Source organism: Ruditapes philippinarum, unplaced genomic scaffold (genome assembly GCF_026571515.1).
Source record: "Ruditapes philippinarum isolate M1 unplaced genomic scaffold, ASM2657151v2 ctg12774_1_1_1_1, whole genome shotgun sequence".
Taxonomy (NCBI): Eukaryota; Metazoa; Mollusca; class Bivalvia; order Venerida; family Veneridae; genus Ruditapes; species Ruditapes philippinarum.
In genome coordinates, this window is record NW_026855554.1 from 610 (window position 1) to 18,366 (window position 17,757).

The 17,757-nt window shown below is 32.7% G+C and overlaps 1 protein-coding gene across 5 annotated transcripts in view; it reads left to right on the top strand.

Annotated features, from left to right (window-relative positions):
* Positions 1-1,293: 1,293 nt before the first annotated feature.
* The window catches only part of LOC132743691 (nipped-B-like protein B), a 42,123-nt gene continuing 25,659 nt past the window's right edge, over positions 1,294-17,757 (top strand). The window contains exons 1-17 of one of the 5 annotated variants that reach the window (XM_060732243.1): positions 1,294-1,342; positions 1,436-1,503; positions 5,661-5,754; positions 8,162-8,330; positions 9,021-9,136; positions 9,435-9,498; positions 10,035-10,105; positions 10,317-10,385; positions 10,618-10,667; positions 11,101-11,199; positions 11,474-11,521; positions 12,449-12,541; positions 12,989-13,054; positions 13,604-13,618; positions 14,819-14,849; positions 15,053-15,169; positions 17,335-17,496. In XM_060732243.1, coding sequence (XP_060588226.1) covers positions 5,691-5,754; positions 8,162-8,330; positions 9,021-9,136; positions 9,435-9,498; positions 10,035-10,105; positions 10,317-10,385; positions 10,618-10,667; positions 11,101-11,199; positions 11,474-11,521; positions 12,449-12,541; positions 12,989-13,054; positions 13,604-13,618; positions 14,819-14,849; positions 15,053-15,169; positions 17,335-17,496 — 1,234 coding nt within the window. In that variant the 5' untranslated portion in view covers positions 1,294-1,342; positions 1,436-1,503; positions 5,661-5,690. The remainder of the gene's footprint in view (positions 1,343-1,435; positions 1,504-5,660; positions 5,755-8,161; positions 8,331-9,020; positions 9,137-9,434; positions 9,499-10,034; positions 10,106-10,316; positions 10,386-10,617; positions 10,668-11,100; positions 11,200-11,473; positions 11,522-12,448; positions 12,542-12,988; positions 13,055-13,603; positions 13,619-14,818; positions 14,850-15,052; positions 15,170-17,334; positions 17,497-17,757) is intronic. The other 4 variants (XM_060732248.1, XM_060732246.1, XM_060732244.1 and 1 more) reach the window with 4 other exon arrangements.

The window sequence follows — 17,757 nt, forward strand, 5'->3', positions numbered from 1 at the left end:
TAAATAACAAATTTGAAGACTCAAGAGCAAATTCCAACCTCAGTAAGGAATTTAAAAAATTGTCAATAAAGTTTAATTGACAGTCAAATTTAATGTAAACTATTGCTAGAGCTATGATCGATTCATGTAGTTCCTTAAATGTTAAGTTGGTTAGCCCTAACTTTTCAAATATAATTGTCAGATGAAATAACAGCCTGTTCAGTGTTGTAACATCAAAACAATATATTTAATAATAATTCATAGGATGCCATAATTTGTTTCAATGACATTATATAATAAAACTGCAGTTACATGACGGCTATAATAAACTACTTTTCATAACTAAACACGAATCAACAAATACATTTTTTTACTTGACAGTTCATCAATTTCAAAGTTAACTTTTTGTGTAAAACTACAAAAAAAAATTCTTGTAATATGAGGTCAATAAAAAGTTCATTTTCTAAGGCTCAATTAACAAACAACCATACCTTAGTCATTCCAACACCTACAACATAAACTTTACGCTTCATTTTCAACTATCAAATACACGAATTTGCCAAGAAGAATAAAATGTATCAGCTAATTGCTACAAGTGCCTACAATGATCCACTTCTGCTATATGACAGCTTACGCATCCTATTTAATCTGTGACCTATCAAAGTCCAAACATGTGAAGTTTCAATGGGGATCACCTCAAAATAAATTTTAACTGCCAAAGTATTTGCTCCTTTTTAATATCTAAATTCATGTTGAAAATTTAGCATTGGTAGTGAAAATCACAAAATATTGTTAATACTATGGCAGCATTTCATATCCTTCTTTTGAAATAAATCATATAATAAACAATCTCTAAAAAAATGTTTAGAAACCTCAAGACATCCCATACTTTTGAAATGGCCCCTCATGAAATATGCGTTTCCAAAAATATTGAAAATTACAGAGGGGTTTGATTGTCATTTTTTCTAGAAATCATTCAAACAAATTTTTCGCAATACACAGGGCCATTTAAATGTTCAACCTTTGTCATCCCGACACCAACAACATAGACTTTTCTCATTTCTGTGTTTACACCGGGAGCAGCCATATTTGTGACGTCATGAATATCCCAATTAGGAACTATTTTCGAAGCTACTTAGTAATAATCCGCTTTAATAATTATCAAAGCTGCTTCCACTATATTGAAGCAAATGAAGCAGTAAAGAAATATTCAGTCAATACACCATTTCAAAGATAAATAAATTCCTATAGAGGTTGTTTACTTTCAATTTTTTGTCAAATTTGGAATTACTTTTTTGTTGTAGCCTTTTATAGCTACTGGAATCTTGTGGCTGATGTATTTTTGGCGGGGATCATTGTTATGGTTCGTTATATTTACCTCATTTTATATGAATTAACCTTGTTTTTATAGCTTAAATTTCCCTTGTTATTCAAAAGTTCAATCTTTTATTTATAGACTGATGCATATTGATTCAACCGTGTTTGCCTATTTTACTTGGAAAATCGCTGCCAAAAATTGGACAGGTGAGTTCACAAATCAATTTTCTTCCATCAAAATCGCGTCTAAATCAATAAATTTCTGCATCATATCAGTTTGCATTTAAATCACCAAGCTACATTCGATAGAACATATTATGCTGGTCAATTTACTGCATTCAACATTCTTGATATTTCTTTGAAAAGACTGCCATACTGCTGACCTACTAAGCATCTTTTTCTTCCTTTTGGAAATGCAGTGGGTGGGGAATAGTTGAAATTACTGGCTTATATACGATATTGGATTAATGATGTTGTAGTTCTACATTACGAGCGTATACTGTGTTATGTTTATTGTGACGTTAATTATTTTCCTGATATGAAGATTGCAGTGCTATATTTATATGTTTTTTAAAATCATTTAATTTTTTAGTTTAAATTTATGTTTGTTTGCATCTCTTTATTGAATGCAAAATTTTTAGTGTAACTGGGATCCAGACAGGGTTTTCATTTTTATCTGAGACACCAGATGTGGCAACGAAAACATCCGATTTGGTCAAGGGGATATTTTAATCTTCAGACTGAAAATGCAAGTGATTTTAACAGCATTTCAACCAATGATAATTGATATGGATCGCCAATTTGTTAAATTTGAAAAACCTGCAAGGGAATAGGGATGCAAATGCTTGATGAGAATAGTTTGACGACTAAGACTTCAACATGATTTCTAATAAAGATGACAAAAGAATATTCATTGTCCCAAGTTTTCTAGTTGGAATGAATTTCATTATAAAAAGAGAATAAACTAATATTGTATCATAGTTTTGGGACCTTTCTGTTGAAAATGTGTCAAGAGTTCAATCGTATACATATACATGCACAGTGCGTTAACTGGAGTGCAGGTATTAGTTACCCCCACTCCAGAGCATGCACATTGATTGGCTTATTTTTGCTGGGGTTTACTTATTGTGATGGAAGAGAAAGGGAAAGCGACAGAAATATCATATTCAGATGCTCGTTCATTGGTTACTTTTTCCGGGAGTTTTTTTTTATGTCATTTACCTTTTTAATAATGTTTAAGGCGTCTGGTTTAAAGCATCCTTTGCATAATATTGTAATTGCATTTTTGAATTGAATTAGTTTCATTGTTCATTTATTTCTTGTAATAGCTGCACATTAATCTACTGTATATATTTTACACAATTAAAAAGTACATGGAGTATAAACATAGATCACACGGAGCTGTGTGAATATTTTCAGTACAGGTATTGGAAGCGCTAAATCAGAATACATGTTCACTTTTCAAATACTTAAAAACCATAGATTTGACAATTTAACATAGTGAATTTGATTCTTAAATTGCAAAGTTTGGTTTGCACACTGCATTTGACCAGCAAATGGATCGCCTCAGTGATTTGTCTCATAAAAAGACCATTTGAGTTCCTTCTTCAGTCTCAGTCACATATCAAAATCAAATAAAATTACTATTAAAATCATTTAAGTCAGATTTATTAAGTCAAAGACATGAAAATACAGTGATGTGAATATCTGCATAATAGCATCAAAACAATTTGAATAGAGATTCACATGGTTATAGATAAGTAGGATGTTACAGTATGCAGTTGTAACAGATTATAATCAGTATCTTTTTCATCTTTTTGATTTGTTTCTATAATTACTCTGTTGGAAGAATGAATTGGATTTATATTTGATTATCATAAGATTTATTTATTTTAAGAAATCACGAAAGTGAATTTTGTAACAGAATCAAAATTGGTGATAGTGTCATAGCTGTTCACTGTCCAGTCTTGCAAAAAATTTGTTCAAATATGTGTCAGCATTGAGTCCGAGATCTTGTGCTGTTTTCTTTGATTTCATCTGGAATGCTACGCAAAAATCTTGTTCAAATATGTTATTGGCATTGATTCAGAGGTCTTGTGCTGTTGCCTATGATATCAAGTCTGGAGTAGCATTCCAGTGGCTTTAATAGTTCATTGATTAAGTTGAAATAGTTAATTATGGAGAGAATGTCGAAAATAATCTCCACATATGGCTTCAAGACTCTATAAAAAAGTTTTAAAAAATTTAATATTTTTCAGCCGGACCTTTAAAATGATTGTAGTAATACTAGTATGTTTCACCAGCTTCTGCATGACACCCTTTTAAAAGCAAGCAACATATTCTAAAAATTCATTTGGCCCTTCTACTTAGATTGCTTATTACAGCATGATATGTTTTGTGAAGTTCTATATGGATGAATTTTATCTCGGTGCCTTTTTTGCATAAAAAACTTGGGTTGAAATTAGGCCAAACTATTAAAATATCAAAATTTTGTTAAGAAATTTCCCTGAAACTGTTCAATTTTCATGTGATCAACTCAATTTTAGGTATATATAGCTTTTAATGAAATTGACAATATTATTTTGAAGAAGTGAATTTTTCATAATTTAAATACTGTGCTTACTTTTTCCAATATATCAGGCATGGGTTGTTGCTAAAAAAGTAAAATCACTTACTTCTGGGTATAATTCATTCAGTGTATGTATTTTAATCAACAAAGCCTTCTATATTTATACTGAAATATTTTTGTATAGGTTTATCACATATTTAAAAACAAACAAACCGCCATCGTGGTCGAGGGGTTAAAGTCGATGACTTCTAATTCAGTTACCTATCTTGCGTGGGTTTGATCCCCGGGAGATTCTTTGGTAGTTTAGCACGGAGGAAGGTTGTCTAGTACTGGTGTAACTCTCCAGGAACGATGGTTAGGAAACTACCCGTCTATTTGACTGAAATACTGTTGGGAAAAGGCGTAAAATGAAACAAGCAAACAAACAAAAAAAAGACCTGGGTATTTAACTTTAAAACTCAAATCTCGAGGTATTGGGTTGTTTTTTCCCATATTTTCCTTGGTTAACCTCTTGGGTCATCAATTTTAAACAATTTTAGGTTTTTTTTCATGCAGAGTTCGGGGCCGTAATTGTGCTTCATTTTTAAAGCCAGAGAGTATCTCTTTCCAGGCCAGCAGAATCTGCTTTTGAATTTTCAATTTTTTCTTTTGTCCATATGTTATTTATAATGCACATTCTGGAAAATTTTCACTTGTCAGGCAATATGGACAATTGATTAAGCGGCGGCTGACTTTCTCATATATATTTTTTAATGAACATTTGCAGTTGCCAGTTTGTTCAAATTTAAACAAATTAGAATATAAATGTAGTCACAGATCAGGATTGTCAGGTGTGGTTGGCAGGATTGTCAATTAGTTGTAAACATTAGAAACATAGACATCAAACAATGTGACTTTAATTAGGTGTTAGTCAATCAATTCACAAAAGAAAAAAACACACAGAAAAACAGACGGTCTTTTAAAAGTAATTTCAAATAAAAAATATTTTGACAGTCTGAGAAATAAGGCACAAGCCTGATGCCCGTGTCTGGCCTGAAGAAATTCAAAGATCGTAAGCCCGACAGGCCTTTTAATTTAGAATGTGTTTTCATATAAAATTAGTTTTAGCCTCAATATTTTTTTAATAATTATGTAAACATCTTTAGTCTATGTACATCAAGTAAAATTTGTGCAATATGTCATTCAATTATGCATGTTCTGTATTTTTCGCCCTTAGCGATTTAATAGAGTAAATATACGAACAATGTCTGATTATAATCGTTAACATTGGTTGTTTAAAGAACGAGTTATTGTAAATTTCCTTTGGAATATATTTATTTTTAGATTGACCTGTGAACAAGAAACACGAATCAGCTACATTATACTCTGAAGCGAAAACCGGGAAAAGAGACTTATTGAAACTGGCTAACTGATTTTCCGTCCCTTTGTGCTGGAATTGAACCTTGTTGATGTGGGGAAAAAAACATAAAATAAACCATTGTCAATTAATGTTTTGGGCCTGTGATAATCTGTCCGGGCCTATACTTTCGCCTAGGTTGAAGGCCCAAATGGCCTATGATATAGAAAGGTTATTTTGCAGACTGTTTTGAGAGACATTTTGCTAATCATACATCATTTACTTTTTATTGAAATAAAAGCACTATGGCCATAATCATACTACTACAATCATTAAAACAAAATATTTTTAATGGTGGACTCTTACTTTATCCTCTAACAGAATAGGCCCCTTTGATGTAATTGAATCTTTCAACAAGAAAGTGCCATGTTTTATTATCAACATTTGTTTTCATTTCAGATGTGAGTTGGTAGTAAGCAATCATTCAACATGAATGGTGAGGTACCAAATGTTCCCATCACCACCTTAGCAGGGATAACAAGTCTAACAGACTGTAAGTATAACATTGATAGTCCCTTATTGTAACCCACAAGCCTGAAGTCCAGAGTTTAATCCTTAACCTACTGGAACGGAAAGAGATCAGCCTTGCCACCAGTATAGGGCCTATCCAACCTGCACATCTGTGCAGTCTGAATCTCTGATCAGGCCCTATACTATTGGCTGACCACATATTCCAATTTTATCTTGATGTTCCAAAATCAATAATGGACTGTCTAAAAATTGAAAATGAACAAATATATTTAAGAAGTTAAGCAAGTTAAAGGGTCAGTAAGTAACCAAGTTTAGTTTGGACTGAGACTTTATGTATGCTAGCATAAATTTTCATTTCAAAATAGTTTTAAGTCTTGTAATCTTTTAAACAGTCATAAAGCAATAAAAAATAATATGTCTGTTACATATGTCATTCAGAAAATAAAACAGAAAATTGGTAATTTTTTTGATTTGCAGCTGATTTTGTCTTTCCTCAGGGTTTTTTAAACTTGGCTATTAGAAGAATAGGGTAGGCTATTGTACTTACCTTGGCATCTGCATTGGCGTCACATTTAGGTTAAGTTTTTTCATGCAAGTTGGTTTCTCAAAAAGTACTGAAGGGAATGGGTTGAAACATCACATAGTAATTTGAGAGCATAAAAGGATGTCACTGACCATGCCCCATAACTGTAACATGGATTTTGTCAGAATGATTCAGGGTTCTCACTAGGATTTTAAAACATGGAGTCCATGGACTCCCAACCCTGAAAAAGTTGGAATCCAAAAGCACGTCGCAATTAATATGTTTACAGATTAGTCATTCAATGCTCACAATAGCATTGCTGATATTTTGAATCTTCAAGAGACTTCCAAAGTTTATAGTTATTCACTGCAAATAGTACATAGTATAATTATTGTTTTGTTTTTATTTATTATGAAATTATTTCATTATAATGCATCAACACATGGAAATCGTTTGTTTGTTGGTTTTTTTCACTTTTATACCAAATCAAATTTTATTCTGGTTAAATAAGTCCACTTTAAAGACAAAAAGTTTATATTTGTAAAAAAAACATAAATGTATATAGGCAGAGTTTAGCGGAATGAATAGGAAAATCGTGTACATTCTCATACAGTGTGTAAGAGATTCATCCGATCGACAATTATTTTAGCAATATCTTCAAAAGGGGGCAAATTGAAGATCGATATTTAAAGATTTAATGTTGATTAAATAATAAAGGAACAATTCATTTGCATGTTTGGCTTGGAAACCGAGAATTTTTGCGAAATTTTAGGGTTTCTGGCGAACGTGAAATCGCCAATGTTCATGATCAATTTCCGGATAGAATGTTCGTATGTGTATTTTGGTTTGTTGTCCTGGCTTTTCGGCACAATATCTTAAATTCTTAATATGCTTATCGAAGGTTTGTGCAAGAATGAAACTAAAGCAAAATTGTGCATAGAAAATGCCGAAAATATTCGACGATCATTCAAAATTACACTCATTTGTAATTTGAGAAAACAGTCTTTAAACTTGCGGCGTAAATAGTCGATAGTTTTATCCTTTTGTCGGAAAAATTTGCTAATTTCCAATCAACTGTTGATCAAAGATATAAAATTATCACCTCGTGTTATATCTGGTAATTACATGTACTGTACAGCGCGTGTATACATTAGTCTGATCACTATTGCGTGATAATGATCGTAAGCGTAATCGCTGATTGGCTAATCGCTTCACGGGTTGATGTGCATTGGACCGCCTACCTATAGACTGACACGCGCTGACGCATTTGTGTATTTGTGGTTGTAAACAATCGGTAATGTTTATGCGTCCCCAGGCAAAATTAAGCGTACGTGGAATCCTTGCTCTGAAATATTTGCGTCCAGCTGTAATAAACATGCGTACCGGGACGCCGAAATAAGCGTCCCCGAGAACCCTGATGATTGCCTCTTTTTGATAATTTTTTTTTATTATGCAAACTGTAGTTTTACTTTCAACCTTTGGGAATAGTCAAGCACTCTGTCCTACTTACAGCTAAAAAGTTTTGTACAACTTCTCAAGAAAGGTTTTAGAACTTGTAGTGGATTATTCCTGGATTATGTTCCTAAATAAAATATAAATATCATCAGTAAGGTAAACATTTGCACTTCACAGCTGTTGAAAACTGATATCTTTTTAGTTTGCTAAGAGGTTGCTAGTCTATAGTAGGTTGCTTTCATTCATGATTTTTTTCAGCCCAAAATAATTCTTGGGTGTAGTACTAGATGAATCTTCCTTAATTTTGCAAAGCTGTGAAGTTACTACATTATGACCTTATCAATGAATTATGTTGTTCAATTTGTTGTGACTCTGAACTCACAAATTAAATGAATGCATTGTAAATTGTTGTGTTAAGATTTATTGAATAATGATATTGGTTTCATTTCAGTGTTACCTGAACTGCCCCTGCCAACTCCATTGCCAAATGCCATAAACAATAAAAGTCTTCTTCACAATTCCAAATTGTCGGAGAAGTCCCGGAAACTATTAGAAGATGCAGATGATGCGTTGGTTGAACAAATATCAGAAATTCTCAGACACAGTGCTACAGATGACATGCAAGTTTTGTTTATTCTTTTTCAAGTGTATAATATAACTAAAACTTAAACACACCTGGTTCTACTTGACTGATAAAAATAGAGCATGAAATGAGGATAGACTGAGCTTGTCTGAAAGATGAAATGTGATCATACCTAAACTTAAAAAATCTGTTATAAAGAGAATCACGTAGTTAGAAAAATTCAGTTGTTTACTGGTCAGGTGACTTACATTTAGGAAATGTATTTATTGAACTACAGACATACTGTCATGTGATGAAGATTCTTTTTGCCAATTTTCATAGCAAATTTTAGTTTATTTCTGAACATTCAGATTGTATCATAACTGTCACAGCCAGGGTGTCCGTTTGACCCTTGAAATGACTCTTTGACCCTTCAAATTTCCAAGAAGCCTGATTTGACCCTCAGGATTTTAACTTGAGGGTCAAATTTTGTTAAAATTATGGGGATTGGGCCTTGAAGTCAGTAAAACTTAGTCAAAATGACCCTCTGGTAGATGTTTAGCTGGGAAGTATGTTTTCTTAGCCTCTGACCCTCTTATACTGTGTAAACTAGTATTGAACATTGATATAAAAAGTCAGATGTTTAATTATATATTTCTTGTATGTGTTAAAGCATCTTAAAAAGACTTAAAACATATATCATATTTTATTTAAAGTTAGCAAACAGTTTGTATGATTCTGATTACAGTGAACTCAAGGATGACCTTGAAGGGGCTCCTGTTGATGGTGAAATGTCGGAGCTCCTTAGAGCCATTTTAGCAAATGACCCAGAAGTGTTTTCTGGGGGATCAAAGGAGAGATCAAGTATGATCCTTTCTTCAGTATTTAATTTCATCTTTCAAGTACTTAGTATTTTTGTTTTTCCATGACACATTGTCAAACAGTCAAGTTTATAGAAAGTTATCAAACAAAGTTCACATTTTCTTAAATGTTTTCCATGGAATAAAATGAACAGCTAAATAATAAATATGTAATCAGTATTTGTTTTCGCATATCTGACAGTTTAACTTGGAATGTTTAAAGTTCTTAGTGATATTTCAAAGTAAAATGTCATGAAGTTCTGAATTTCTTTAGTCAGCATTGTATTTTTTCTGTAACTTAGGGAGAAGCTCTGGCAGAAGTCCACACAGTGGAAACCATTCACCTTACCAGTCACACTCTCCAAGGTAAGTTGTTGTATAACTCAAATAAATATACAGAAATCTGCTGGTTTGCCTTTTGTTAAAGTTCTGTTCAAAGAGTGTTCGATCTATCCAACTCTACCTGGTCATTAAATATGACATTACATTATTTTTACATCATTCCATATTGAAAGCTGCTTGTTTTATACTTAGATATTAAAAGCTTAAAAGACTTATATTGATAGTTAAAAAGAGATATTTGTTTGAAAACATGCATTATGGTAAAATGTGAAAAACAATGTTTGATTTTATTGCTAGTAATTTTAGTGTACATTTGTACAAAGAGCAGTTCATTATATCCTAAGTTCTTGCAGCAGCTAGGGCTGGCATAAGCAGATGGCTGTAGGTCAAAATAACAGTCTCAAATGCATTTTGGGCCAGTTCAAAACTTTGAAATCACTCTTTGTTGTATTTGATGAAACTGAAGATGACCACCTTAAATTCAAAATGGTCTGTAGGCTTACTGAATATGTTTTGGTATATATGAAATGTTATATCTTAATGTGTTATGTTCTTCTTAGGATTGGTCTTCCAACTGGGAGTGGATCTTCAAGTCTTCAGAAATCACCCTCTCTTCCCCATCAACAGCCAGGTATAAGAATATGTCTTATTATTGTATAGACAAATATAAAATGTATTTATCCTGATGAAATGTAAAAAAAAGGTTACATATGCAGTGTTATGTCTATTGATAACAAATCATGTTCCGATGGAAAAGTAAAAGTTAGCATTAGCTGGTAAATTATTTAAAATGTTGGGTCTTTGTTTGAATTTGAATTAACTTTCATAAATTCTATTTCCAGGCTCATCAAATTACAATGGTGAACATTATGATAAGCGACACAAACATAGCAAGCTGTCATCGGCAGTCAGTAAGTTGTGCTGCACATGTTTCAAATTGAATCTTAATTGCCATCATTTATGCATGTTGTTATGCATATAAAGTAATAAATACATGTTGTTTACCTTTCATGCTTTGTTGTGAGAAATAGTCATGTCTATTATGAAGGAGGCAGTAAATTTACATGAAATGTACTTTAAGAATGTTACTGGAACTCCACTTGTTTTAAAAATATTTGAATCCTTAAATGATTATTTTTTCAGTGAGTTCTCCTGCCCAGGCAACAGTTGCAGAATCTGCAGTGAGACAAACAGTAAGTTGAATATTTTACATGTGATTGTCATGATTTAAACAAACATTGATTAATTATGCATGTTCAGTAACTATTGTTCTATAGAAATCGTGCAGTGGTGTTCTCTTTGCTCATTGTTTAAAAATTTTGTTAATATTTTCCCTGTCAAGGTAAAACTTGGAGAGGACCTCAGTTTCATGGGGGCAACAAAAACAATTTTCAATATCACCTAGGTTGTCTGCCTGTCTGTACGTCAAAGTGAAATTTTCCATAAATTTTTTACAAATATGATATGGACAAGTAAAGAAATGGTTCAAATAATAGAGACAAGTAAGTTATGTTCAGATTTGCCTACCCCAAGTGCTATATGCAATACTAGAATAATTCCTTTATTCAGTTCAGAACTATAGAATTTTTTATCTCTTTATAATCATTTATATTTTTGCAATTTCAGAGCAGTAGAAACTCTGGATTAATGGATATAGACGATAATAGTACTGATGGGGGATCTTCACATATATCACGACAGAATAGTAAAGAATATGATAGAAAGGTAGGTGAATGATGTATTAATATGTCTATGTATCAGTTAATTCAATTGTCACCTAAGGAGTTTCAGTTTTGAATTTACATAACCCATGACCTTATCAATGAAAATGATATATACAAGATTTAGGATCTCTAATTAGTAAAAATTGAATCGAAGTAATTCTTTTCCAATGATTAAAGATTGTCAAGTGTTCCCTGCATGTGTTAATTTTTGTAACCATTTTGTTCTCAATGGGTTTTAAAACCATATAGGAAGATTTAGTTTACCTATCATTTAGGGAAAAGGTAGGCTTAACCGAAACAGAAAAAAGGCCGGCAATTTAAAGGTACATGTATATCAGTTAAAGTTCTGCCGTTTATATATGCATTGTTCATTGATTTAAAATTATACATTTATCTATAGTCTCTTTTAGTATATGCTACAATCCAGCCATTTCATGATTAAATTCAGCAAACTTATTTTGACTTTCAGTATATAGTATATGAAGGCAGAAAAGAATTGACATGGCTATTTAGCGCTTGTGGTCAAATCATTACTCACTTTAAAAGCTTGTCTTTATGTAAATGAATTGTGCCAAAAATATTTCACAGAAAGATCTTACCATAAAATTAAGTAGAAATTTTTACCTAAAAAAATACAGAAATTGAATATTTTGAAGTTTTAACGGTACATTTAAACATTCATAAATCATTAAGAACAATGCATATATTATTTAAGTTCAACACCGCTTTTGTTGCATTAGAAATTTTCTGTTCTGTTATAATTTTGTTAAAACTTGAAAGATTTTCACTGCTGTTAGCCTCTTGGTGTTGCATTATTTAAAGTTGCATTATGTTAAAGATGTACAGCATTTAGCTGTATTTTGATAAATGTTAGTGCTGCAATGACCTTTTTTTTGCCTTGTTTGTGTAAAGTGTTTGGAATTTTCAGATTTTTTTCAGTTTCAAGAATTATAAGGTTTTTTATATGTGAGGGAAAAACCCATGGTCTTGGTTTTAAGGAATGTAAAAGCATGTTTAGGTAAAGGCAGTGAGAAAAAATTACCATATTTTAAGTAGAATTGCATGATTTTGTAGAAAATTACCTTGAGAAAATGGCCTGTTTTGTAGAAAGTTGTGTTGAAAAATTGCATGATTTTCTTGAAACTTTCCATAATAAAGTGGCTTGCAGAAAGAATAAAAAACAAGCTGTGCTTGGTCATAAAATTCTTCAACAAATGTCTAAAGCATCAAGTATATTTTTTTATCCTTAGAGGTCAGAAGAGAAGTCAAGAAATGAATTTTGGGTAGAGAAAATGAAGGCATCCGGAAATCCTGTGGTGTGTCTAGAGCCCTTGGAGACAAAGGTGATTGTTTTGAACTCAATCATATTTTCCTCCTTATATTTTTGTATTTTCTTAATATTGAATAGGTAAATACAGCACAAACTTTTTATAAGACTGTGTGAGTGATAATACAAGTTTTTACAGCATTCAGTAAACATTCTTGTTTCTTGACTGTTACAATTTACAATTTAGTGAATGGGCCTTTAATGGCCAAAGGCTTTTTACTTTGAATCAGATATCTTGTGCCATTATTGTTTACCTATGGATAGAATTCTTTCTAGCTAGCATACAATAGGTTGATGGTTCAACTGAAGGGTCCGCTTATGTCAAAGCTATCATATGATTGGACAATCAATTTCTCATTCTCCTAATAGTAAAAGCTTATAAGTATTCATATGACCTGAATGACAATGTAAAAGAGATTTAGTAGAAAAAGTTCTAATAAGTAGTCGTAACTGTTCATTTCAGAAGGATGATATTTGGAATAGCAAGTGTAAGCCTGTTCGTGTTTCCCTGGAACCATTAGATGAAAGGGTAATTTTTTCCTTGTTGATAGAAGTCTTTTTGTCTGTGTAATTGATACAGTATTACCAAGCATGTGAATAATTTGATGAAAACAAATCACTGTGTAAAGCTGGAAAGACATCATATTGCATTAATAGTGTTGGCTTGATTTAAAACACAACAAACATTTTAACAAATAACTTAAATTGTAACATGTATTTTCAGGTTTAGCTAGAATACTTTCCTGTATCACATTTGTCCAGGGTTTTATATAGAGGGAGGGTGCTTATTTTAAAATCCTGCTATATTTTTGGCATATTGTAGATAAATGAAATGACACATGGCTGCATGTTGTAGATTTGGTTCTGATGTTTACAGTGCTTTTGGTTGTGCACCTCGTGTTTGCATTTATCATTATTATTATTTGAAGAAGCAAAAACAACAACAACAAAAAAAACACGGCATAATTGGAATGTTTTTAAAATGCATATTATTTTAGTTGATTGTACTTTAACTTTTTTCCTGCTTTCACAATTTTATGTAATTTTGTTTATTCACCTGATTTTGATCATTGAACAGGATCCCAAAAATGAGGTAGTTAACAGCATAACATGTTGCATGACTGTTGTCTATTTTAATACATTTTCATATTTTATAGTTCTTTTTTTTTGTTATTTATCAGCTATCAAGGACCCAAACAAACAAAAGTAGTTATTGACTGATGGTCGTGAAAAGTCTAAATTACATTATGAAGAGATGCATATGTATTAAAAATTAGAAGACTAATTTGCTCTTAAACTCTTTATTTGGAAAAGAATATTGATGCAAAAAAGTGGAAGTACATGCTTGTTAATAATGAAAGGGTCCTTATAGTTGGTTTTTCAGTTCATAAAATGATCTCCATTTAAATTTCCATTGATCTTTTAAGTCTTAATAACACTTAATTTAATAAAATTGTGATGTAATTTTGACCTGTATTCTGTTTATAAATGGTACATGTGACATTCAGAATCATCAAACATGCATTTATAGAAATTGATAAATAATGGAGGTCATTTTTATTTATATTTCTTTGAAATGTTTACTTTCATTCTTGGGTACACTTGGCAAAGGATAGGAATTCAGGGGTTTCATTATCAATGTAATGTAATGGAAATGTTCTTTTACAAATGTACTACATTAATTTTGTTTCTGGTTGGTGCTCCAATACCAGCCTATTTAGAAAAAAATAACTTGGCTTTTTAAAATTACAATGAAACCCATTGATTGGGAGATTGGAAAAATAAATAAAGGCACATAGATATTGTTATTTTTTAAATTACTCTGTTTTATAAATTGTTTAACTAACAAGTTATTTCTTATTTTAACTGACAAATGTTCCCTATCAGTTCTGTTAATGATTATTATAATTTTAAGTAAAATGGTCCTATACAAATTAAGAAAAATGTGTTTAAGCAAGTCAGCAGCCCCTTTAAAGCATTAATACTATTATCAAATGCGTGTAAGCAAATAAGCTAACTTTTTTGTTACAATTATAAAAAGACTTATCATCATCAAATTCACTTTTTCCATTAGATTTCAAAAGCATTTTAATAGTCTTACTTCTTTGTTTTATTTTCATTGCATTCTGAAAGATTTGGTAAACTCTTATTTAAAATCAGAAGTTCTTATGAAATAATCATGTTTCACATGCAAATCATTGCATTCTGAAAGATTTGGTAAACTCTTATTTAAAATCAGAAGTTCTTATGAAATAATCATGTTTCACATGCAAATATTCTTTCGTTCTTTCAGACGTTAAAGTCCATCGCATCAGGTGGAACGGGTATGTTAATTTTTATCAAATAATGCTTAGATGATTGTGCATTTATTATATCTTTATCTCAAAATTTATATACATTAATATTACATCACCAACAAATTACTCCTTAATTGAAAACAATCGTACATTATATGCTTGATTTTATAATTGATGAAAAACTAAGAAAGGGTCAGCATATGTAAAAGGATTATCATTTTTCTTTCCAGTGAAAACAAAGGGATTAAAAAGGCATGGGGAGTATGAGAATGATCGTTTAAGGAAGAGAAGACGGTCTGGTAGAACAGAGGACAGTGAAGATAGTGATAATGATGCTGTGGAAGAATGTAAGACACCTTTGTCAAAAGAGACATTTTATTTATGTCAGATATTAAATTTTGTAATTTTATAAAGTTGATGCTTTTCGTGAATTGTGTTATCTGTAAGGGAAAGAGGAAGTAGAATCTTTGTCTCAGAGTGAAAAAATATGCTTTGTGTCTATTTCTGTAAATAACTCGCACATAAAAAGCTTGACATTTGTTAATTAAATTTGCATACACTTAGTGTCTGGTCCATTTGCTCTCAGGGTTTTCATAATTAACAGATTGGTGATCCATATTATCAGTTGGAATGTTATACTTTCAGTCGGTAGATTAGAATATCGCCAATGGCCAAATCAGTTGTTTTCGTTGGAAAATATGATGCCTCAGATAAAAATAAAAACCCTGAGAGGAGATGCTCTCTGAAATGGATACATCCCAAAAGAAATTATTAAACATTTTATCTGAAGCATCAATATTGGTTTTAATATACACTCAGTACAAAAAGAAACGCAAACTGTATATATACCTGGTCATCACCCATAGTGGATGTGGTGCAGAAAAAACTTCAATACCTTTTCAATATTTCATCCATGCTTTATTCAATAGCACAACAATTTCATTGATACCTGCAAAATTACGAAAGTTCCAGCAGTTTAAACACAGCGCTATTGATCACGAAAATTTCAGTTTCAATACCTTGTGTGTCCACCCCTAGCATTGATAAGCGCCTGGCAGCGGCGACGCATAGAGGTCACTAACATAGCAATGGATGCCTGGGGAATGTTATTCCACTCCTGCACTGCGACACGACGAAGTTCCTGCACCGTCTGGGGCTGTGGCTGATGCTCATAAATGCGACGTTTTAGCTCGTCCCATAAGTGTTCAATAGGCGCCATATCTGGCGACATTGCAGGCCAGTCTAGCACATTGATGTGGTTCCGAGCAAGAAAGTTTTGAGTCAAACGTGCTGTGTGCGGGCGAGCGTTATCCTGTTGAAGTGTCCCATGTCCCTGAAAATGACCGTTCATGTACGGTACGACAACAGGTGCTAGAACATCATTGACATAGGTCTGAGCATTGACATTACGGTCGAATTCTACAAGATCTGTTCTTCCAAACTGTGACATCCCTGCCAATATGTGAATGGAGCCACCACCCCAACTATTAAAAGTCTGAATACAGGCTTCGGCATAACGCTCGTTCCTGCGCCTCCAAACACGTGCACGACCATCGGCTCTGCTCAGCACTATTTAGTTTCGTCAGAGAAAAGTACCCTGCTCCAGAATCTACGGATCATTCTTATGTGCACTCTAGCCCACCGTAGTCGATCCCGTTTGTGACGTGCAGTGAGACGTGATGCCTTGAGGGGTCTCCTACACCTCAAACCAACTTCCTTAAGCCGATTTCGAACTGTGTTTGCGTGTATACTGCGCCTGAAAAGTAACGCAACGTCTCAAAAAGGGCAAACCTCATCAAAATGTGAACAGCTCAAAATTTGATAAGAGGAAGAATTTCGGAAAGATAGCAATATTTTCACCTACCCGTGAGTACCTATTATTTGTCTAGCTGTAGAGGATGCCGCTTCGAATCGATGACGTAGGTGCCCCACTCGAATATTCACATCCTGTCTCCTAGTGGTTATTCGTGGTCGACCGGATTTTGGTAAGTCTTTGACACTGCCAGAGGCATTGTACCTATTCTGTAGACGAGTGATAGTGCTAACATGACAATTAAATCGCCGTGCAACGTCAATCTTCGAAACACCAGCTTCAAGTAAACCAATTGCTTGATTCCGCAAATGTTCAGCAAGGCGCGGCATGGTTATAAAGTACTGACAGTTCAAATAAACTTGTTTTTCATGTGTACTGATTCATCACTACACGGCTACATGTATAGAAACTATCGGTAAACTATAGAGCACAGTGTGCACGTGGAAATGTGGTTTGTACAGTTTGCCGTTAAACTGCATTGAGGGAGGTTAAAAATAATGCCGTTTTGTACTCAAGTTAACAATAAAATGTCATTGAGAATATTAAAGGGAAAATTGTTTGTCCAAATTTAGTATAAACCTAAAAAAATGAAAAATGAAAAAGTTGCGTTTCTTTTTGTACTGAGTGTAATTATATTTCATTGTACGAATTTAATTGTTTTTACCTAGCAATTTATTACTTATTTCTTGTACATTGTAGTGATGCGTCGCAAAAAGAAAGAGAAGCGACAAAGGCGTATGAATCAAACTGACCTCAGCATAGAAGAGCTTCTGGACAGTCCAACTTTCAAGAAGTTCAGCACGGCTTTGGAGTATATATTTGACAGTGCTGAAGATATCAATTTTGGAAGTTTAGATCCAAGTGAGTTAATTCGTTGAATATCAATAAGTCTTTAGTATTGTAGAGATAAAAGCTTACACAATGGTTACATTTCTGAATAGAAAAGAAAATTTTGCTTAAAGTGTAAACTGTAATATTTTATTTCTCTTCCTGTTTGTGTTCCATTTTGTGATTGTAGCATTGATGACTTAGAAGGAGATTAAGGTGAGTGCAGGCTACATGGTAAAAGTGTTTTCCTCTTAAGTCAAAGATTTGGGGTAAACATACTCAAACTCTACTTGA